The following is a 24,361-nucleotide window of genomic DNA, read 5'->3' on the forward strand; positions in this document are numbered from 1 at the left end:
TGTGCAATTACACCCCGTTCCTCCAGCTGTAACAATTACCAGGAGAACACCCGAGGGAAGGAACAATCCTGGCAGATAGCTGTCTTCCACACTGGCACACACCACTTAGTTCTCCCAAGAGCAGCTGCTGGATTCATGACCTCTGGTCCCTTTCAGTCCTTCCTGGACCCCATGTATTTAAAAAGCACTGGGTGAGATCACAACATAAAGCAGTCTTTAAACAGGATATTTTTAAGTAAGAAAATACCAAGACTTTATTTTTTTTTTTCTTATAAAGACAGCCCTGCTGTTGGCTAAGTGGAAAGGATGTACACAGTTCTGATGAGTAAACAAGATTTACCTGCTTCAGGCTGCAGACCATAATGCCAAAGAAGTGACACGAAGGGGTAGAGGTGTAATGCTCTCATCTTCATAGCAATAAAATGCAAAATAAAACAAAAATGGAACAGACTTAATTAACGCTGGGCATTCCCACAGGGAAAAGGCAAGAGGACTTTAAGTCAATCAGTAGTGGTACTGTGTCCGATAAAAAAAATCCAGCAGGCTAAGCCACCCTCGCTCCCCTCTCCAGCTCTCCTCTCCGAGGTGTATCAGCCTGGAACCGACAAAGCTGGGAATCAGGAGCTTTTGCTTTACAGTCCACTGAGATAAGGAGGGGCAAAGTCTTGGAAGACCAGATAACCTGGCTTTGGCGAGGCACCTACGTGCAGCAGTGTCGCATGTGGAAGTTGACAACATACTCAGCGTTAGTCCTCTGCACAGAGATAGCAAAAGGCTCGAAAGGGTGGAAGGTGAAGGCAACAAGGCGTCGCACGGTGTGGTTGATGGGGCGGCCAAGTAAGCCTGCCTGAATCTCAAACTTGAGCAGACCAGAGTCCCGGGCATAGAACCTAAACAGAACAAGGAGAGAAGGAGAGGATGGATGGGATAGATATTCATCACTATCTCGAAATCTGAACAGCGGGGAAATGTGGCAACTCTTCATTTAGCTTCACTGATGAAATCTCCTCTTACATCAGCCCCAGGTTATTGGAACTGCAAAAGCACCTTTATCTGCTCAGCTCATTTTACGGCCAGGCTGATCATGAACTTCACTATGCTGTCCTAAGTCACTGGGTCATTTCTCTCTCCCAAGATGACCTTTAGTTACAGCCTCCCCTTTTCCAGAAGATTGTCTAGACCAGGGCTGGAAGGGAAATGTGAGCCACCTGTATAATTTTTAATTTTCAGGTAGATAGGTAATTTTAATTTTCTTAGAAGAAAAAGGTGAAGTTAATTTTAATAATATTTTAACCAAATATTCATATCTAAAATAATATCACTTCAACCTACAACTTTACATTCAAGCTTATATCGAATAAAAGATATTAAAGATATATTTCTTTTTTTTTTGTACTAAGCCTCTGAAATCTGATGTGTGTTTGACACCTGAGGATACTTCAGTGCTCAACAGCCAAAGAGGCTAGTGGCTACTATAGGACAGTGCAGATCTAGGCCTGTATTTGAGTTTTTCATTTTTAAGAATAAATACTTCTGGAAGGTTCTTCTTTTTCAGAGACAAAAACAAAATACTAAGTAGTTTTTACTTTTTCATCTAACACAGTTAAGACTAAAGATGTTTCCATCCATCCCAGTACTTAAATGCCTTTTCTACAGGCAAAATAAGTGCCCTCTGAACCTGGGAACCAGAGATGATCAGCAGGGTTGGGGCTGAATCGGGGGAAGTTCTAGAAAATAAGGAGCTCTGAATTAAAGAGCTCTATAATTTCTTTTTTGGGAAGCAAGTATATAGTAGACAGAAAGATATTCATACCCTTTGACTTAATAATTCCATTTCCAAGAATTTATATCCTCAGAATTTAATTTAAATGAATTCAATAGTGACATGAACAAAGATGGCAACTACAGCATTAGCTCTAATGTAAAAATGCAGAAAGAGAACAAATGCTCAGTAACAGGGGATAGTTAAATAAAGTATGGTGCATCTACTTGATGGAATAATAGGCTATTGTTAGGACTGCAACTGTAAGGACAGCGTAACAACAGGAAAAAATGTTTCTGAAATAAAAGCGGACTACAAAATATTATGCCAACCATGATTCCAACTGTGTGAACGTAAACACATACATCGGCAAAGACTAGAATGGAATATACAATAAAGGTGGTAGAGTAATGGCATTATCTCTTCAAATGGCTTTGATATCCTTACATTTCTCACTTTAAATTAAAAATAAGTAAGAATTGGGGGGGTATAGCTTACTGGTAGAGTGTATGCTTAGCATGCATGAGGTCATGGGTTCATTCCTCAGTACCTCCATCAAATAAACAAATAAACAAACAAACTTAATTACCGCCACCCCCCAAAACAACCCAAAATTTTAAAAATAAATAAATAAATAAATAAATAAATAAATAAATAAATAAATAAATAAATAAGAATTACAAGAAAAAGCCTTTTTAGTCGGGGGCAATGGCATTTCCAGATCTGTTCCTTAGGCCCATCTTTTCAAATCACAAAGGCAGGGAAATGAAAAAGGAGAGAAATTTATCTCGTGCTACCTAACAAGATCAAATGAGGCCCATTATGCGCTTTTATGTGTGACAAACACATTCACATTACCCACACAGTCCCCAGCACACAAAGGGCTTATAATTTAAAGTAAGTTGTTGGAGCTACTAATTCTAACTACCAGTTTACAGGAAATATGGGGGGAATGAGATAAATACTATACCAGGATGCAAGGAGCAAAATCTAGAATGTGGGGAACACTACAGGACGAACAACCTGGTTTCTTCAACAATTTAACTGCAAGGAGAGTAAGAGGGAAGCAAAATCTATAGAATAAAAAAGACTTAAGGGGATAGCGGCCAAATACAACGTGCTAACCTTGTTTAGCTCCTGACTGGAACAAACTGTAAGAAGAGTGTGTACAAAGGATACAAGACAATAGGGAAATGTGAAACCTAACTAAATGTTTGGCCACCTTAATAAATTTTTGTTTAAATTTTTAAAATTTTATTAGTTCCTTGAGATGGAATAAAATGCAATTAAGGTTGTATTTTTTTAAGACCTAATCTTTCCGGAATTCATACTGAAATATTTACAAGTGAAATGCTGTGATACCTAGGATTTGATAGTCTGGGGGGCAGTTGGGAAGGGAGGAGTAGTGGTGGTGGAAAGAGATGAAACAACACTGACCACTAGGTGATAACTGTTAAAGCTGAGTGATGGGTCTGCGGAGGTTCATTACACTTTTTTTTTTTTGAGGGAACAAGATTCAGTCCATAACAGGAGGTGTTTTGCTCATGCTCACATCAAACAAACAGAAAATGTCTTTTGGGGGGTGGGAAGGAGATCATTAGGTTTATTTTATTCATATACATATTTTTTAATGGAGGTCCGGGGGTATGAACCCAGGATCTTGGTGTATGCTAAGCATACACTCTACCACTGAGCTGTACCCTCCCCTCTACTCTTCTACTTTTATACATTTAAAAATTTCCACAATAAAAAAAATTTTTTTAACTGGTTTTTGGAACTTGACTGCAATCTCCCAAAGGAAATATCACAAATGGTGATTAATTATACAAAATATGTTACCCAGACCTATTTAATACACAATGAAGCTGGTTTATGAAATACTAACTACCACTGTTTCTAAGGGATGAACCTTCCATAATCCAGCACAGGGCACCAGGAACACACCTGCCTCATAATAACCCCACTAGTGACAGTGGTGCCAGCTCCTCTCCCTAGTATCATCACAGCACACGGAACAACACAAGCTCCCGACATGGAAAGACAGGTGGGTCTGTGAACTGGACACCTGTGAGGGAGGGATTGCTTATAAGAGGTTAGTTTCAAGGTTCTAGCAGTAATACAGTAATCTGCATTCCAGAACTCTTCCAAGTGAGGAAACTGCCTGTTCTCCAAATTGTCTTTGCTATCTTTTCTACTAGGTAACATGAGGGGATAAACTAATTTGAGCTGGATAAAATTTAAGTCTCAATTATAAACACTATTATGAAATGGTATTAAATTATTAGGCTGAAAAAAATGGTTTTCTCCCCTGGATACCTTTAAAAAGGAACAACACTCATCTGAATTCCATGTTTTAATGAGAACCAAAGAGCAGAACTAATTAATTTATGAGACTAGTGCCTAAATGATCAAAGCACTCACATTATAGAAACAGCCAGCCCTCTGAATTCAACCCATGAATACAAGTGGATAGAATCACATGAAAACGATGTTCAAGAAGAGAAAGACAAAGCTGGCCATATTCAGCCCTTAGGCAGTGTGCAGCTGAAGCAGTGACGTATACCTGATGGGGTGATCTCCACAAGTCTTGGGCCGCTCCATGACTGACACCCACTTGTCATCGTAGCTGAAGAGAGACAAATCAAGGTAAGGGCTACCACTGTAAGACTGGGCACTGATGGGGAGCTGACCCAGCAGCCGGCGCACTGCCTCCGTGTGCCCTCCATACTTGGCATTTACAATAGTGTCTTTAAACCTACAATAAAGCACCAGTGAGGAAGGCTGTGTTAGTGGGCACACAAGTGGCCTTGGATTTTAAACTGACAAACATACGTCTAAAAACAACTCATTCTGAACACAGAAATCTAGATATTGAACTCTCACACATCACAAGTCTGCCTAGCTACAAATACTCTCAAAAAGCAGAAAACAGAATTAGAAAAGAACATTAAGTTACTTCAGAGAAGTTAACAGAGATTCTGTACAAGTTTAAAATGAGTATAACTAACCTATGACAACTATTTCTACTCAAACTTACTTCCCCCAAGTAAAAGCCTTAGATCGCATTAAAAAGGAGTCACCGAAAGCAGAGAATCCTGAAGAGGAGCAGCCTGACTCTTCCTGGGATCAGTTATAAGCCAACTTGCATCAAATCTTTTGACAAATTACTCATTCTTTGTTTAAATAAAGTTTGGGAACTAGCTAACTACACTCCCGCAGAAACACGAGTATCTAGTAGATAGCAACATGGACACAGAGTCACCCATCTGACTTATCTTGAACAATAGTAGTAGTAGTAGTAGTGGTGGTGGTGGTAATAATAATAATAATAATAATAATAATAATAATAATAATAAAGCAGTTATTTCTCACAATTATAATGAATACTAAATTTAATACCTTTTGACTGAGTATTTCTATTCATCTGGAAATTTGCCTTAGGAAGCAATCCTATATGCAGAAAAATCTCTCTGCATATTCAACACAGCCTTGTTTATGACAATGAAAAACTGACAGAAAAATTAACTTAATGGAAAACTGTAATTTTCAAAGATTATATGGTAACAGAGGAGATGTTCATCATAATGGTGCGTAAAAGAAGTAGGCTAAATTCTGTATAGTATGATAAAACACACAAATTTTATGCCCCAAAATTTCAAAAACTGGTGGAAATACATCAAAATGCTAATGGCTGAGTTTGTGTAATGACATTTTAGATTAAAAAAAATTTTTTGCTTTCCTATAGTTTCTTAGAAAAAATTTATCAGTTCAATTTTTAAAAATCTCGATATCGAAGCATATCATATGGTTTAACAATCAAGGGGGAAATAAATTCTTTTTTTAATCCAAGGTAGAAAATATAACACCTCATCCCTAAAACTAATGGAATAAAAAACTTGAATGATGAGACCAGAAAGATTGATTAGACGGGATTTGATTTTTGCTTCCATGTGAAACCTGTGGTGCTAGATGGGCATTAGCACTTCTCCGCTCCCCCTGAAGAAAGCCTAGCGTCAGCACTGCTTTTCCATTACTTCTCTTGACAGTAGTTTTCACAGCCTCAGTGTAAATCATACAATTAAACCCTGGGCCACAAAGAACTTATTTCCTTCCCTTTCATTGGAGCTAATATCAGATCCTGGGCTCTTTGGTTTTCAGCCCATTTTCAGCAAAGATCTTGTATTCCAACCATGCCTGGCTCACTGGCTTCAAATATGAGGCTGGCCCACAGCTTTGTGATGACCACAAATCAAAGCCTCCATGACAATCTATAGGGAGAAGCAGTTTCTACTCCCCAGCATTACCCACCACTTCCACTCTCCAAGGTCCCCAACGACTGAAAGTAAAGCAGCCATCTCTCTGATGTCTTCACCTGATTAACTTCTGGCTCACTGCCACTCTGTCCAACTATGCCTCTCTTAATTTACAATTACACAATTGTCAGAGATGATCCTTCCAACACCACAGCCTCCTCTAGTTCCTGGATCTCCTCTCTGCCTCAGCCACTCATTCCCATGGTCATATCCTCATCTCACTATTACTAATGACTGCAACCCCTCTATAACCTCAGGGTGCAGCACCACAGTCTCCAACTACCTTCTCTCCTACCTCTCCAGCTAACTCCCTCTACTTATCCCAGCTTCAACATACTTCAACCCCAATGAGACCAAATTCCATTGATTCTATCAACTTTTTGCCATCCTACACCTGCATCATGTCCTCTTATCCTTCCTTAGCCAGCTTAAATTCCACAGTCATTAAAGTCACTCCACTGCACTCATCCTCAACAACTTTGTCTTCTCTTGCTTTGTGGTACTTACTTGAAAAAACTACAACTCTAGTTAACCTCAGTTCTGCCTGTCCCATGCCTATATCAACTCAGTTTTCTCCATGGCTGAAGAAAAACGTAATTCTCACTTTAAAGTTATAATCATGAACTCACGTGGGCCTTTAATGTTGCAGGGCACTCGTGCTGCATTCCCACGGTCCAGCGAGTCTCCCACTCTCTTTGATGACCACTTCATCCGCCCTCCTCCATGCTCACCCTCCTGTAATGGCACTGCCTACTTTGTAACTGACAAGCAGAAGCAATGAGAAAACTTTTTAAAGTTCCCATCAGCACATCTGTACTGTGCTGCCTTGTAAGGCCAATCCCTCCACTTGGGCACTAGGTCCCATCCTCTGATCTCACATACTTAACCAATTCTCCCCCTCCCCCCACCACCCCACTGTTCCTAAACTCAGTTCCCCCCTACCTACAGATCAGTCCCATCTGCACACAAACACACTGTTTTCCCCTCCCATTTAAAAAATAACAAGAACAGAAACTTAACACCATTTGCCCCTCCAGCTAATGCACCATTTTTTAGCTCTCCTTTACAGTAAAACTTCTCAAAACACTTTTTCCTACTATCTCCAGTTCTTTTCCTCCCATTCTTTTTTAAACCACTCCAAACAGGCTCCCCTTCTCCACTACCATCTCACTGAAACTACTCTTACCAAGGTCAACAGTGACCTCCATGTTCCTAACTCTAATAGTTGATTACCAGTCCTCACTGTACTTGACCTGTCAGGAAGCTCTCATACTCCTTCCTCTGAGAAACTACTAGACCTCTCCACTTATAGAACCTCTAATCTTCTCCGCTAAACCTGCTCTACTCACAAGCTTCACCATCAGAGTTTCACGGTAACTCAAAAAATGTTAGAATCATCTTTAACTTTGCTCTTTCACAGCCTATAGCCCATCCTCCACTAATCTTTTGGGCTCTATCTTCAAAACACATTGAGAATACAATTACTTACCACCTCCAATGTCACTACCCTGATCCAAGCTACCATTATTCAACCAACAAAGTATTGCTGACAGCCTAGTATGTACCAGGAGCTCTTCTAGGTGCTTAAGATATAATAGGTGAACAAAAAAGAACTTAAATCCTAATGTTAGGAAACAGAATGTAGGAATTTTATTTATTGGATCATTGCAATACCACCACCTCCACATTCTTTCGAGGTTTGGGAAAATACATCTTCCAGAGGCTTCCTTAGAAAAGTTACATGGGAAGTAACTTCCTGAGGCCTTGTATCCGAAAATGTCTTTGTTACACCCTATTATTTGGATGCAGAATTCTAGTTTGAAAATCGTTTTTTTCACAGAATTCTGAGAACATGATTTTAATGGCTTCAAGCTTTCAGTATTAAGTCTAATAAAACTGATGACTTAAGTTTTTATACGTGAAAGGCATGTGTTCTTTCTGAAAGTTTTTACAATTTTTATCCCCAAAGTTCTAAAATTTCATGGTGATATGCCTCAGTATGGATCTTTTTCTAACTGACTGTACTGGGTGCTTGATGGAGCCAGTGATGTGCTAGTAAGTTTAATAATTATTCCTCTGAAGGGAAAAAAGCCAGGATTTGCAGAGCTTGCCGATTTCTGTGATGTAAATCCTCCTGCTGTCGTCAATCTCAAGGCACTAACGTGACATCACTGAAGGCAGAGTTGTCAAGAGATGAGCAGTAGCACATCACTGTATAGTATTTTCAACAAACAGGTACAAACAACTTCAAGAGCTTAAGTGATAGTAAAATAATCATGAATTAATAATTAGAAAATAATTAATTGTTAATGTCTGTGTTTTGCAACAATCAGCTTGCAAAAGTTCCTGAAAGTTTAACAACTGGCTCTCACAAGCCAGTATGAGCCAGCTCCAGCACACCACTGCATGGGCCTTGCCAATCTGGAAATGTATATTCTTCACACTAGAAAACCGCCTTACATTGCTTCCTCCTCTTTATTTTCTCTACTGCTTCTGTTGGAATTAGCCAGATACTGGACCTCCTGGGCAAATCCTCTAAATTTTTTTTTTACCATTTCTCTCCCACTTTCCTACTCTTATCTTTTTATTCTACTTTCCTGGAGAATTCCTCAACTTTATCTAACAAAGCTTAAATTTCTAAAGCACCTCACTGTTCTAGTGATGTTCCTGTTTTTATAGTTTCAATTATTTCAGTGAACACCATGTTGTTTATTTTTTATACTGTTTTATTTTGGTCACTATCTTTTAAAATAAAGGCTTTTCTTAGTAACTCATGATCCCTGGTGCCCATTTTTTTTTCCTTAAACATTTATTCTAACCTAAAATAGATCAATTTTCATTTATTTTTACCAAAAGTTTATTTAAGATTATAAAATTGAGCACTTGGACCCATGTGTTCAAAAGAAACAAGAAATAATTTATATATACATTACATTTTCAATGCAGCAAAGTATAAGATGATTAATAATTTGAAAATAATTAGAAAAATGTAATGTAATAATATAAAATTTCAAACAGCATGAGAATAATTTGCTCTATACTTTTTATGTCAAATATTGAAAACTAATTTGACTATGGCATTTAGATTCCCTTGGCTATATTTAAAAGTGTGACACCTTAAACTTATACAATATTATATGCCAACTGTATCTCAATAAACCTGGGGAAAATACAAATGTTACAGTAATTTTATTTTTAAATGTAAATGTTTAATATACACTGAAAATTACATCCTCTGTAATTATTTAAATTTAATAGTAAAAAATTTTTTTAATCAACTTAAAAATTAATATGTGAAGAGATCTACAGTTTTCCAAGAACTTCTGCTGGTAAGAGACAAAATTTTGAAGAGATCGCTAAGCTAGAATGCCACCCTTCTCTTCAACCTTTTATTTTCTCCTCCTGGAGCCTCCTACAGTTTCACTTAATTATGGGTGCATTCTGAAATGAGTTTTCAGAAAACATAGCTTCCTCTCGTTCCTGATGACATCATTCATTAAACAAATACCTAATGTGCTCCTCCCATATGAATGACACTGGCCTAGGTGCTGTGGACATGGCATAATAGAGAAAAATTCCTGCCCCTATACAGCTTACCTTCCAGTGACTTCTCTAATGTTTTGATTGAGTGTACTCAGCTTTTGTTACTTAGTTAATAATAACCTGCTTAATTTTAAAGTTAATTTTAAAAGCAGAAAATTCATTTCAAAATGAAAAAAGCAAAATCTGTCCATGTTCTGCTTTCAAAACTCCTATACTGAATAGAGACGTTAACAAGGCAGAAAATTTGACTAAACCAGGGAAAAGGAAAAAGCGTGTTTAATTTTCTGAAAAGCAATATTTATCTATTTTTAATCAAGTACTGTCCTTCTACATAAATGTGATACCACTGAATTAGGTCTCTGCTTTGCTCATTTTCCCCAGTGGCAGTAAGGCTTACTCTGATTCATCCACTCACTCTATTCTGATTTATCTTGGAAACTAAAACAGGTATTTCCCATAACTGGCTGAGGTTAGGGAAGAAATAATTTAGGCATGTGGAATCTGATGAGGCACTGACTGATTAGAGCAGGATTGAACTTAGGCCCTTGGTCCAAAACAACCAGTCATTTCACAATAAGGCACCCAGACAGCCATGAGGAGCTCTGGTTTATAGGAGGTGGGGAACAGCTTAGGGTGACCTAGGTGTTCTGTGAAGAGCCTCCAAGTGTCTCTTCTTCAAGTTGGTCAGTTTCCCTAGGGAATTCTCTCTAATCTCCCACCCAGGGAGTACAAGCCTCGATGCCATCTGTGATAAGGGAGATGGGAGTCTTCCCCATCAGTATATCAATTTTCACTTAATTTTTGTTTTAATCATGACATGTCTCACCTATCTGCTCAGCCACGCCACATGAACATAAAAACCAGAGCCTGCATGGTTCAATTTCTCCAGAGAATAAAGCCTTTTGCTGAGGTAGGGAAGAGGCCGTCATTTGGCAGTGTAGGCTTCAGGAAAGGAGCTAGAGTATCTGATTGCTCCTGTTAAGACTTTCATGCAATCCTACTGATTTCAGCCTCTTAGGTATCTTCAGAAGTGTGGAGGGCCTCCAATTTCTTAACCTTTTCCAGAGCTCTCTGGTGCAAGGCAACTTGTTTCTTGATGGCTAAGCTCTGGAATCTTAAGTTTTTGTTCCCTGAGGAATGCCCAGGTAGTTATCACTCCTCCACTGGCTCTTCAGCTTCTAAAACTCTGTTGTTATCTTCTCTCCCATTCTCATTGTTCTTGTAGGTTTATACCTCTTCTTTTATTGTCATTTTAGTGGGGTTGAGAGATGGAGCAGAGATAAACATAGCTGTTCAACACACGTTTAATCAAAAGTTATAAAATTATTTCCCTAGTCATTCACTCAAAAAATATTTAAGTGCTTCACTGAAGATAAAGCAATAAATACCAAAGACACAGTCTCCATCTTTCTGCAGCTTACATACAGTCTACAAGGAATAATGGACAACACACAAGTAATTCCTCAAGTGCTGAGAGAGAGAAAGGAGAAGGTTAGGACGACAAAAGAGGTCACAACAGGCGGACCACCCCAAGGCCTGGTGGGCAGAAAGAATATGGGAAGGTTTCCTGAGGTAAATGACTCAATTTCCTAAAGAAAAATTCAGCCTGTGAAGCCTAGTGGAACAGCTTACCGGCGCTGGATCTGTCTTGCAAAATTGTTGCTGGAGGCTGAGCAGGGAAACTGGACTTCACTATGCAGGGTGGCGTTACGGAAGAGATCACAGAAGTTCTCAAAGAGCTCCAAAAGCTCATCTGATGTGTTCTCAAACACAGCGATCACCTCTGTTGTCACCATATTATACACCACAAAGAAAGATGCCTGCAGAAGAACAGAGAGACCTGAGGGGCAGCTGAGTATAGCATCATGCCTAGCAAATTTATTATTTGGCTAAAAATGCAAGCTACCCAACTAAAACAACCAAACACGCCCGCTCCAGCAGCAGGGCGGAAACGTGGAGCCAAGTGGTTCTGGAAAAGGAGGAAGCCTCAGTGGGCTTTATCCATCAAGAGCCTCGGTGTTCCCTGATTTCCCACTGTACCTGTGCAGCTGGAATTACTGAGCTGTTCAGCATATATGTATAAAATAGTTTCCAACCTTTTATTTCAAACTGTGCAAATTTAATATTTTTTCCTTCCAAGTGTTTATTCCTTACTGGCTCCCCAACTCACCTTGAGATTAAAAACATTGTTTAAAAATGCCAGATTTAATTTTCCTTCCAGCTGAGAAAGTGATTTGCAGCTACAAGTTGCCTGTTGGTAAATTATTTTCTCCTGTGTATCTATACTTGAAAGTTCAATTTAGGGGCATTTCTTTTTCCCTCTCAATATTTCTAACATGCAGAGGAACACCTTAAGTATACTATGTCCACTCAGGCAAATTGTAACCAAGCAGGGTGCTACTGCTAAACAAATGAAAAAAATCAAAGCACCATTTTCCATTTCTTTCCTCATAAATGTTCTATCAGCCAAGAGCATTTGTAACATACATTTGAGATTTGTAGCAATTAAGATCAGAGGAGGAACCTGAAAAGCATTCAAATGCCATAGGTGGCAGAGTTACTGCTTCCTCTGAAAGGGCCCCTGGGTGACTGGCCCTCTTCTTTAAACCCCCAGTGCAGTGCTCTGCTCAGCCTGATGAGGAAGCTCCAGGCACCCCTAGTTTTTGTCAGAGTGGATGCAGCAGTATGAATCAATCTGCAAGCTTCCAACCGGATTCTATAAGTTTTCAGAACACTAGGATTAGTACTCCCCCTCCTATGATTAAATTTAAATCTCCATTACCAATTTTTGGAGACACTGGCCCACCTGTTTCACTAGTAATTAGTCCTTCCCAAAGCTTATATTACATGACTTTTGTGGTCACCTGGAAATTAAATTTGGCTGTAAATTAAAGAGGCTGGAAGGTAACCTGAGAATAATACCCATAATATTAGCAAGGCTTTGTGTTTAGGTGCACTTTTTACTCATTAACCTTACTGGAACCTATCAAATTAAACTGGGGAAGGTGAGGGGAGGACAAGTAGGGCAGAGACATTTGGTTTAAAGTTACAAACTCTATAAGCAAAGCACAGAGCCCTAGTAATGTTTCTGGCTATAACTTACTGCAGGTACTGGAAATAAGTAGGTCATGTTTTAGCAAAGGCAAAAAGGATAATCTCAAATGCCACAGTCACAGACAACTTATTCCCTCCAAAATAAAAAGGTAATTATAGCTCAAACCTAAATAAGAAACTGACTCATGTCCTTTCTATAAACCTGGACAACACTTTGATCATATCAGGGCTTCACCAGGATTCATCATAATTATGTGAATATAGAATTATACAAACATTTGCTAGCCTTTCCTCTAGTGGACTGGGAAATACAGGGCAGGAAGGTACAGAAATCAAGGGCTTCACCACCAACCTCCCATGACACAAAAGATGAACTAGATGCTCACCCATGATGGCTCAATGGGTGACTTCACCTTTAATAGGGAAGAAAAAGAATCCAGAAAAAAATTATCTCTAACCATATTACTCACTCCGCCCACTCCCACTCTTTTCTTTTTAGAATACACAAGTTATGATTCAGAAGACAAATGTTAGAAAACATTTTACCATGGATGGCTCGTAAGGTCTTAGGAGACAACTTCCTGTACAGCCTCTCTTAAGGGTAGAATCAGCCACAGGTCAGTGAGAGATACCAGGCTCAGCTGACTTCATGGTTTACTGGTTTGCTCTGCTCTGAATTTCCAAGCTAGTATCTAAGAGACAATCTGGAAACAGGAGAATGGGGGGCAAATGTACAGAAAGGTAGTTCTCTTATTTGGTCAACACTACAGTAGAGCTTCTCAAAGGGAAATGCCCAAATAATCCTGAATTTCAGCATGGTGTTTCAACTCAAGAGTCAGAGCTCTTACTGTGATCTTAATACCACCTTGTTTCTATTGTGAAATGCCTCTCTCCCCTACCAACATCTTTCACCCAAACTGAAAAGCCTTCAGGACCTGCAGTCTGGATGATCCACTTGGCAGATCAGATATTTTGGCTTCCTTTTGATCTTGTCAATGCTCTGCAACCTATGTTCCAGCACATGGGCAAGATCAGGGTAAAGTCATAACACTTAACTCTGTCAAATGAACTTACCTGATAGTTACACCCTAAAGAAGACTTTGTGAAGAAATATATTGACATTAACTACTTAAGCAGGAAAGAAAAGATCACATTCTTAGAAGACTTTCTTTTTTGCATGGTGGGCTCATTCTCACTGCCAGAACTAAAACAGTCAGACCAACAAGCACAATCTAATACCAAATCAAGGCAGTATCCACAGGCAGTCAAACCTTGACCTTTTAGCATTTGGGCTTCCATCTCAACAGTACTGAACATGCCCTGCAGAGGAATCAGGGTAATAATCACAGAGCTGACTACCTGCATGTCAACAGCTTGGGATTTGGCTTCTGTTTGTTCAAATTACTACGTGTCCAGAGAAAAATGGAGCTGTTTTAAGCTTGACTGAGCCCTAGGAAGGCAAAACTTCAAGACTACCAAAAATGTGCGTTTCTGAGACGTTGGCCATAGGCAAAAAGAGAAATCTTCCTGTTTTGCCACAGAAACTGGAAGGGTAAATGGCAAGAAAGCTTCTCATACCTGTGATGGGTCTGTGACCCGCAGGGTTACGACATCCTCACTAGTATACTTGATAAACAGATGGTTTTCATCCAGAAGCTGCATTTTCCACATGCGCAGCTGCCGTAGTTGGTCAAAATACTGGAAGAAGCGCCTCTTGGCCATCGCACTCCCATCCTGTTCTGCTCGGCGCCACAGGTATACGAGCAGCCGGTGTTTCAGAGAGTTGATGAAAGGATCCCTGAAAGGACTGGCCATGCCCGTCTGGCTGTCGCGCTGTACCTCAGGGAAAACAGCTGACACAGTGAGCAGATCATCCTCATAGCAGAAGCGACCAATGGTCCTCACGTCGATGAAAGTGCCTTCAGGAGTCACCTGGAAGACATGGATGGTCTGCTGCTGCACTGACAAGATGGCCAAGATATTCTTGTACAAGTACAGCCCCTGGTTGTGTGACAGGACAACTTTATCACACTTGAAGGTACGTGTGTCACATAAGCGGCCAGTGTGGAGGTCAATGATGTGCAGGGAGTAGTCCTCCAGAGGGGACCGTGGGTTGGGGGTCACAGATTCACTGTTCCGATAGACCTCATAAAAAGGAGGGTGAGGTTCGTCCGGGAGGTAGGCAGCTGAGCCCACGATGACACACCGGCAGTCGTCAGTGAAGAGGCTGCACTCCCGGTTCAGGTGCTCACCATTGGCTGCTACATTGGTAATGTGTAGCAGGACAAAAAAGCGTTCGAAGAGCCGACCGCGGATGTTGACTGACCGCTGGTCATTGCCATTGGACAGGATCTCCCCCTCATAGCCCTGCAGTAGGTCCTCGGCTGCCTGGCAGCCCTGGTACTCGTAGATTTCGAGAGATGTCTGGTCTGAAGAGAAGGCAATGAAGTAGCGTCCATCAGGTGAGAATTTACGCAAGAAACAAGGCGGCTTCTCAACGTTGACAACCGTGAAGTTGGGGAAGACATTCTGGTGGAACACTCGAACCTGATGCCAGTGGGTGCCTGCCTTGCCTGAACTGATCCGCCGGCGTTCCAAGCGGTGAATGACATTTTGGTTTTGGATTCTTCGAGGTTTGATAGTAGAAACATGATGATCCATTATCACATCTCTGCATGGAAACATAAAGTAGGAGTCAAGCAAATAAAAGACAATTTCTCAAAACATAAACACAGTTGACCTTTGAACAACAAGGGCGTTTGAGGTGCCAACCCCCTGCAGCCAAAAATTCAAATATAACTTACAGTCAGCCCTCAGTATACACAGTTCCTCCACATTCGCAAATTCAACCGACCAGGGATGCGTATATTTACCATTTAAATAAAGTCCATGAATAATTGGACCAGTGCAGTTCAAATCTGTGTTTTCAAGGGTCAACTACGTACGCAAGTCAAATAGATTTCCCTCCATATATCCTGGGCCTAGGGGCTCCCAAGATGATAGTGATCAGCACTTCTCCTTCCCAGATGATAGTTAGGAAGTGGTCCAGACATTTCTGAGTCTAGAAACAGGTTTGAGGGAAGGATCTAATTCACTAGGAATACGTTCAAAGCATGCTTAGCTGTTGGGAATACTCAACAGAATAAACCTATAACTACACTGAATTTGTTCAGTGTAAGCATCACACTCAATGTACATTCATTAAATAAAACCTTATTTATGGGGCTGTTAAGATGTCCATGATATCCAAAGCAATCTACAAACTTAATGCAATCCTTATCAAAACCCCAATGTCATTTTTTGCAAAAAGAAAAAAAAAAGGAGAAACAAAAGAAAAATTCGTCCTAAAATGCACATGTAATCTCAAATAGCCAAAACAATTTTGTAAAAAGAACAAAGTTGGAGGACCCAGGCTTCCTGACTTCAAAACCTGTTACAAAGACACAGTAATCAAAAAAGTGTAGCACTGGCATAAAGACAGAAAAATATACTAAAAGAACACAATTAAGAGTAGAGAAATAAACCCTCATGTATATAAACTCAAAATAAGAAGTTCAGAGAACCCCGAACATTATAAACCCAAAGAAATCCACGCCCAGACATATCACAATCAATCTGTGAAAACTAAATCACAAAGGAAAAATCTTGAAAGCAACCAGGTAAATGACACATTACCTATTGGAAAACAACAATTTATATACCCATGATGTCTCATGAGGAACTACAGAGGCCAGAAAAAAAAGCAGAACAACATTTTTAAGTGTTGAAATGGCTGTCAGTTTCATCATTCATATCTCAGCTAAAATAGCAGCACTTTAGAATTTTCCAACTATTTAGGCAACTAAAGTCATGCCTTTTTCCAACCACATCAATCTATCATTTTGCCCTATTTTCTTCAGCTCTTCTTACTTTCTCAAATTATCTTATTTGTTTACCTTGTATCTGTCTCCCCACATCAGACAGCAGAGACCTGTCGAATTCCTTGCTGAATCCCCAAGACCTAGAACAGGTGCCTGAGACAAGGTAGGTGTTCATAAATATGTTAAATGAATGAATGGAACATCTGACAAGGGACTCGAAGGATAAAGAACTCACTAGGCAAAGTAAAAGACGAATATTTCAGAAAGAAGGTAGCTTTAAGATACATTTAGAAAGAGCACAGCATGGCACATTTGGGAAACAGTAATTCCAAGAGGTCAGAACACAGGAAGCACAGAGTGAGTAAGAGGAGACAAGAAAAGTAGAACTAGAGCCAGATTGGAAAACAAAATACTTTTGTATGTCAGGCCACACAAGTTATTACAGGTTTTAAGCAGAGGAGGGACTGATTCAATCAATCTGTATTTCAGAAATAAAAACATACACATAATGAGGGAATTTTATATTGTCTCCTATATTTGAAATTCCTTATATAAGTACATATACGATCTAGTCAAGCTAAAGATGTACATACCTCTGACTGAGCAAATCAAGTTTCTCAAACTGCTAGTCATAACTCACTAATGGTGCTTTGAAATCAATTTACTGGATATACTGATTAACATTTTAAAAAATGGAATGAAAAAGAGAATACCAAACTGTATCACACATAGTAAGGGTAAGCACTGTTGTGTGAAACTTCTGTTTTAATTACATATACGAGTTACAAGGGATGGGAGAGGCTGTGCCATCCAGGTGATGAGGGCTCAGGCCAAGGGTGTACCAGGGAGCCCCCTTAATGACTGGCAGGCTTCTCTTAAGGGTGACAGGCAGGGAACAGCCTGATTCACCCCCTCCCCAATGACTGAAAGAAGAATGTCCCCTAGACAAGGAGTTCTTAACCATACAAGCACTGGGTGAGGATATAAAATATATTTCCTAATGATCCAGACTAGAGCAAGAGACTGCAGACTTCTACCCTCAGGCCAAATCTAGCCTGCCTGCCTGTTTTTATAAATAAAGTTTTACTGGAACACAGTCATACCCCCTCATTTACATTTTGCCTATGGCTGCTTTTGCCCTACAAAGGCATAGCTGATTAGTTGAGACCAAAGAGCACACAGCCCACAAGCCTAAAATAGTTTGTTGGCCCCTGATCTTAAGCACTGATTCCCAACTGGGGCAATTTTGTAATATATGGACATATTTTTGGTCGTCCTAACTTGGGAGGGAGTGAGGGGTACTACGAGTGTCCAGCAAACAGAAGCCGGGATGCTGCTAAACATCCTACAGTAAACAGGACAGCCTCTCACATATGGCCCAAAATGTCCATAATGCTAACGCTGAGAAATCCTGATCTAAGAGAGATGTCTGTAGATATATTAACAGGAGACATATACAAGAACATCTGTAGCAGGACTGTTAACAACAGCAAAAACTGACAACACTCCAAATGCCCATCAATGGTAGACTAGATAAATTTATCCAGTTCTATTCATGCAGTGGAATCTTATGAAGCAATGAATTAACACCCTACAGTTATATATAACAACATAGATGAATCTCAGGCACAACGCTGAATGAAGGAGGCAAGCTGCAGGATATATACACTGTGATTCCATTTACGTAAGTTTCAAACAATGTCTATTTTAAGAATACAAATATGTATGGTGTATATTTACAAAAGCAAAGGAATTACAAAATTCAAAACAGTGCTTAGCTCTGATGAAGAAATGTGATGGGAGTTAGAGATACACTGGCAATTCCAAGTGCTACGTTTTCTTGAATCAGCATTCATTGTACTGTTATTCTTCTAAAAATTACATGTTTTGAAAGTATTATTTGTACATACTCATAAATTTTTTTTAAATTAGAAAACAATCATTGTGAAGGGAAAACAAAGCTAGGACAATAAAATTAAGCCTGAAGTACACAGAAACGCATACCATGAGGACCTGCAGAACTGCCAAGCTTCTAATTTGGCTCTGACTTTCTCAGCAGACAAGGCACAGGAAAATACAATCAGTTACAGAATTTGCACTGCCAATAAGATAAAAACTTAATAGCTGCTTGGAAGAAGCACAGCAATTCCAAGCACTGGATTTTAAAAGAAATCTCTCTCATGAGTCTTCTCAAAGGAACTTGGCATGATGCGGTGAGCAATATCCTCCACTTTGGAACAATAAACACAATATTGAGTGTCATAAAGCTACTCCTTTAAACAGTGACAGAGCTGATGTGACTATTTTGATACAGTCCAAAACACACAATATTAAGGTTTAAGCACTTTAAAATACCAAGTAATGCACAAAACTGCCTTATTCAATCCCTGCCCAGGCCACCTCTGCCACCAGCACCGTGCCAACTTAAAATGGGGCTTGGAGGCAGAGAGGGAGACCAGAATGGGTTGAGAGAAGTAGGTAAAGCCCAAGAATGGGAGAAGGAATAGGCATTAGGCACCATCGAGCAGATTAACCACATATAACTGAGTTGAATAAGGGATACTAGTGGTTCCACTCAGAAAGAGCCACTGATCATTTTCAGCAAAGTAGATGCTTAATTCTAAAAAAAAAAAACAAAAAACTTGTGTACCTTTTGAGCAGTCCCATCTTAAACTCTCTGATTTGCTTTTTTAAGGGAAAGACACCAGTACTAGGGTGGAGAGAGTAGAGGGGTAGGGTGGGTGGAGATGAAGGTCTGTTAGCTTCAGCTCCAAATTGTACAGGAAATCCTCACTGAACTTCCTAACGCTTCTCTCGGTGTGCACTCCCCCACCCCCTGTCTCTCTCTCTAAATTTTTCTATCACACAATTATGGTTTCTAGAGACATGATGAAATTCTAAGTCTTTTTCAACATGTCCTGTTATTATTCCAATTATAAGATACATGATTATAGAAAAATTCAAATATAGAAAAAGTACATAATGAAAGTCCTTTCTAGTCAGAGTGGGCATTAGGAAAAAAGTAGAGTAATTTAGGATATTCTTCCCAAAAGCTGCCCTGTTCCAGTGAGTGGCCCATGCTGAAAGGAACCGGAAACCTGAGCGTCTTCCTTGATACCTTTCCTTCAGCCCCTATCCCTGATCAGTCACCAAACTCTGGAGATTTTCCCTTCTAGATAGTCCTCTACTGCACCACCTTCTCTCTACCATCATCTGCCAGAACCTTCATCCAAAATTTATAATTTCATGTCTACATTACTGCAACTGCTTCCTAAGTGGTCTCCCTAAACCCACTCCTGTCCACTTCTAATCCATTCAACAACCAGAGTGATCTTTTCAAAATGCTTTTGTGATCACATCCTTTCTCCTATGGATTAAAATATGTACCTTCCAATTGCTCTTAATGATAAGGATCAAAATCCTTACCATGCCAACCAGATGCCTCAAAGCTCTCAGCTCTGCCTCTCCAGCCTCATCTTTTCCCATTTAACCCATTTCTCCAACAGGTGTCCTCCCTCCTGCTTCAGAACCTTGGCACTTGCTCTTCACCTCTGTCTCAAAAGGCTCTTCTCACTTTACCGACTTAATTTCTATTTCAGATATCAGCCTAATCACCACTTCCTCAAAGAAATCTTCCTTCACCCTCCCCATCAGTTAAATACCAACATATCAGCCATACCTTTCCTTCATAGCACCTACCACACTTGCAAATTTGTCTCTGCATTTTACTTATGTCTATGGCCCTAGATGATGAATTCCTGACCAGTACACAAACATACTCTGTATGCCCATCACAGTACTTAACTCCTTGTTAGGCCTCCTCTCCTGAATGTTGGAAAGTTCTTTGCCAACTCAGGTATCTACTGGGGCTGTTCCCTCTGCCTTGAATGTGTTTCCTCTCGCCCTTGCCATACACCTCAAGTTGCAGCTTGAGTGTCATCTCCTTCAGGAAGTCTTACTATGACCACCCTTTCTAAAACATATTTTTTGCTTTCCCATTGCTTTTTCTGTTCGTCTTCTCCATAGTACTTGTCACAATTTGAATCTATACTTTCAGTTGCACGGTTAGGTGTTTAATGTCAGACTTCCCCATAAACTATACCCTCCAGGCAGAAGTAACCATGTCTACTTCAGTCCCCTTAGTTTTCTCAGAGCCTAGCACTGGGGCTGACCCGTAGCATGTGTTCGGTACGTTATCTATGAAACGACAGAAGCAAGCCTGGCTGAACTGGGCAACTCATTATGTGGTACTAAGCAAGTCCTCTTCCCCTGCTGGGTCTGTTTCTCCGTGCCGGCAGGTGCACCTAACCCTCAGTTCCTTCTGACGGCTTCCTAAACGGGAAGGGGATACCTAGGGGCGGGCACACACGCCCAAGGGGGCGCCCCCGGAAAGAAAAGCCCGGGGCGGGGCCTCAATGGGAAGAGAATTCTGAAGGAGGGCGGGGGCCGCTGGGCCTCCGCGTCATGCGGGGAGGGAGCACCCCATGGCGGCAACCCGAGGAGGCCCGGGGAGGGCCTGACGGGCTTGGAGTCTGGGCCAAAGAATGAGAAGTCCTCACCTGTTCGGTCCGGGTTCAAAGGGTCGAGGCGAGGTACCCCGCGGCCTGCTGGGCGCGCGCCTCCCCCGGCCCCGCCCCCGCCATGCCTCGGGACCCGGCGCCTGCAGCGGAAAAGCCCGCTTCCGCTAGCCACCGGAAGTGCGGCGCAGCGAGAAGGGAAGTGGGGAGAGCGCCGTGCCGTCCAGCGGCACTGAGAGACATTACAGCGCTCCCTGGTGCCCGGAGGAGGCTAGAAGCCGTAGGGGCCCAATGGCAGCAAAGGAAAAATTTAACCAGGCGCCCTAACCCGGGCACCTGGGTGATCTATGGCAAGGTCTCTGCGCCTGCTGGGCACATTTGCAAAACCATGAATAAAAATTAACTTTTCACCTTTTGATTAGTTGCACCATTTCATCAGCTGAGAAACTATTTTCTGTTTTCCCCTCCTAGACACTGAGCACTTTAAAGACCAGGGCTCCACTTATCTCTAGAGAACACTGCCTAATACATTTACCAGCACACAGAGGAAGTATGGTAAAATCTTCTTGCATTGAATTAATCTTGTAACATTTATTTTCACTTACATTATCTTATTTGGTCTCTTACAAGCTGGTTCCTCCCTTGAAGTGTTTGCTTTGTCCCCTTTCTGGATAACTTGCCCCCAAATTTCCCCACAGCCTCCTTCAGGTAATTCAGATCTAAGTGCAAATATCACCTCTTCAGAGGGCTTCCTTGTCCACTCGCATTCCACCGCCGTCAAGCTATTTCTGCATAGCACCCATCATATCAGGGTCTGATATTACCCTGTTTTTCCTTTTGTTTCAATGTCTTTCTTTGTTCTGTTTCCCTTGCCCCTACTAGAATGTAAACTCCAAGAAAGCAGGGGGTTTTGTCCTGTTTTCTGTTATATCCTCACTTACATCAGGATTTGGCATCTTGCCGATGTTCTCAATCTGAGACAGCACGGGACCTGGGACCTGGGGTACTTTGCTGCAGTGCTTGCGCCTGGACAAATAATGTCTCCTCCAGCAACATAATATAAGGAAACTATAAGGGACTGAATATAAATGTGCACATGTGCAACTGGGGCAAATTATAAACAGCAAGATACAAAAAGGGCAAAATCCCAACTGCCACTTCTGAGGTGTTGGAAACAAAAGCAGGGTATTGTGCACGATCCCTGCACATAGCACCACCAGGGGGTGAGCAGACCACCTGAGCCACCCCTCTGGCCCGACCCATGAATCTGCCCCTACCCTCACCCCATTTAAGGGACAAGCTCATCCCCACTTTGGGAACCAGCGAGGGAACCTGTTAGTTATTTTCCATCCCTCATGCTTCAGCACGAGTCCCAATAAAGCCTTGCCTGAATTTCTGGTCTGGCTTCTTATCAATTTCTGTTGATTAGGGAGTCCAAGAACCCTGGTCAATAACAAGTGCATGAATGAATGACTCTGCTCACAAGGCTCACAGCATCTCTATGAGGATGAATATTTATTGGCGCTTACAGAGGAGGAAACTGAGGTTCCAGGAGGAGAAGTGACTTGGAGATGAAGGGTGGATATGAGAAAACAGTGTGGTTTGTAGGCCCCTCTTGACATTTCCAAGCTGAGTGTTCTCCGATAACAGACTTTAGAGTCTCTGTTTCCGCTCCGTAAAATGAAGATATCGTATGCAGACAATACCTCAAGTTTAAAAAAAAAAAAAAGGAGAATTTCTACATTTCAGGTTTTCCCCAGCTTCGTGGCTAGGGTGGCCCATGGAGCCAGGTCTGAGTGAGCTGCTGGCCTTCTCCATTCAGCCTATCAGATGATATCCCTCTCCAGGGGTCAGCTCTCTCTCACCCCTCCATGGCCCTCCCTGGCCACTCCTGCCCACCATGAGGGAGGCAAGACTTTCTTGAGCTACCCTGATTTTTTCAAGGAGAACCATTCCTGTCGAGTTGACTGGTTTAGACCAAAAGCTTTCTGGGACATGGAATTTATCACACTTTTCTCCTTACTTTTGTATGGGTTTCAAATGGTCCATAACAGCAACAGTAACAAAACCTGAAGCTTCTCTGCAACCTGCCTGGCACCCAGTTTATATTTCTGTTTACAAATTAATTTACTCTCATGCTTGATCTACAAGAAGAGAGAGCACCTCTTCTAGAATGTAGATCCATACTGCCCTGTCCCTGGCATGCCACTTCCTGGGGATGACAGGAAAACGGGGGCTGTGCCTTCCCTTCTCTGCTGACTCTTAGCTTATAAATTTTGCTTAAAGGGGAAAAAAAAAGGAGTTTTGCAGTGAAGCTGGTACAGTTCAGAGTCCAATATTTCATACCTACAAATTACTTTACTTATCTATACCCCAGTTTCCCCATCTGTAAAATGGGGTTAATAATTGAACTACCTTTATCATAGGATCAGTGGGCAATAAGATTGCATGTAACACTGTCTGATACATATTTAGCCTCAATAAATGTTAACTGGTATTAATTTGGCTCTTACCATGTGGGACCACCTTGTCTTGGAATCCTATAGGTTTGTCCCATCAATGAGGCTGTAAGCCCCTGGAGAATGAAGATTATGTTTCATACCCCCATGCTCCCACCTCATACTGAGAGATATAAGTTCTCTGTGAGTCAGCTCCATCCTGTGATCCTGCCACTAGTTTACATGGCCTTGGCAAATCACTTTTCTCTGTCTGCTTTCCCATCTGTGAAATAGGTACACTAGGGAGTTAGGGGGTGGGGAAGCCACTGTGTTCATGAAAGATCTAATTTTTACAAGAACTTTCAAATCAAATAAATAATATACGAATGCATTTACACAGATTTAATTACACAAATAACAGGAATATATTACTCTTGTAAAACTGCCAATAATATAGAAAGAATAAAAAGTGAAAATCCTCCTTCACATCTTCAATCTCATCTCTCCCATTGTAGTAATTGTATGTCCACCCTTCCTGGCCTTTCTATAAATTATCATTATATATGAATGAATATACAGAGATCTATAAATAGGACTTTGCTTCACTTTTTTCTTTCAATACAAATGGACATTGCCTTAATATTGTTTTGTAAATTGCTCTTTCAATAAACACATTTATCAATATGTTTTGGAAATTGTTCTATGTCAGCACGTACACATGTGACTCATCCACTCTATTTCACAGTATGAATGTCCCATCATTTAACTATACTCCTATTTATGGGCATTTAGATTTTTTCCAGTTTTCACCCTTACAAGCTGTCTTGGTGAATACTCTTCTGCATTCAACCCTGGACAACTTTTTCAATACCCA

The 24,361-nt window shown here is 40.9% G+C and overlaps 1 protein-coding gene across 2 annotated transcripts; it reads right to left on the reverse strand.

The window, feature by feature from the left end:
• Positions 1-228: 228 nt before the first annotated feature.
• DET1 (DET1 partner of COP1 E3 ubiquitin ligase) lies at positions 229-21,226 on the reverse strand. 2 transcript variants are annotated; one of them, XM_006198469.4, is made up of 5 exons: positions 21,092-21,226; positions 14,251-15,343; positions 11,251-11,438; positions 4,326-4,517; positions 229-890 (listed from the first exon to the last, which is right to left on the reverse strand). In XM_006198469.4, the coding sequence occupies exons 2-5, from the start codon at positions 15,331-15,333 to the stop codon at positions 701-703; spliced, it is 1,653 nt and encodes a 550-aa protein (XP_006198531.1). In that variant the 5' UTR covers positions 15,334-15,343; positions 21,092-21,226; the 3' UTR covers positions 229-700. The 2 variants fall into 2 exon arrangements, with proteins under 2 accessions (XP_006198531.1, XP_072806853.1); XM_072950752.1 differs by lacking the exon at positions 4,326-4,517.
• Between the last annotated feature and the right edge of the window lie 3,135 nt (positions 21,227-24,361).

The sequence above is a fragment of the Vicugna pacos genome, chromosome 27 (genome assembly GCF_048564905.1).
Source record: "Vicugna pacos chromosome 27, VicPac4, whole genome shotgun sequence".
Lineage (NCBI taxonomy): Eukaryota > Metazoa > Chordata > Mammalia > Artiodactyla > Camelidae > Vicugna > Vicugna pacos.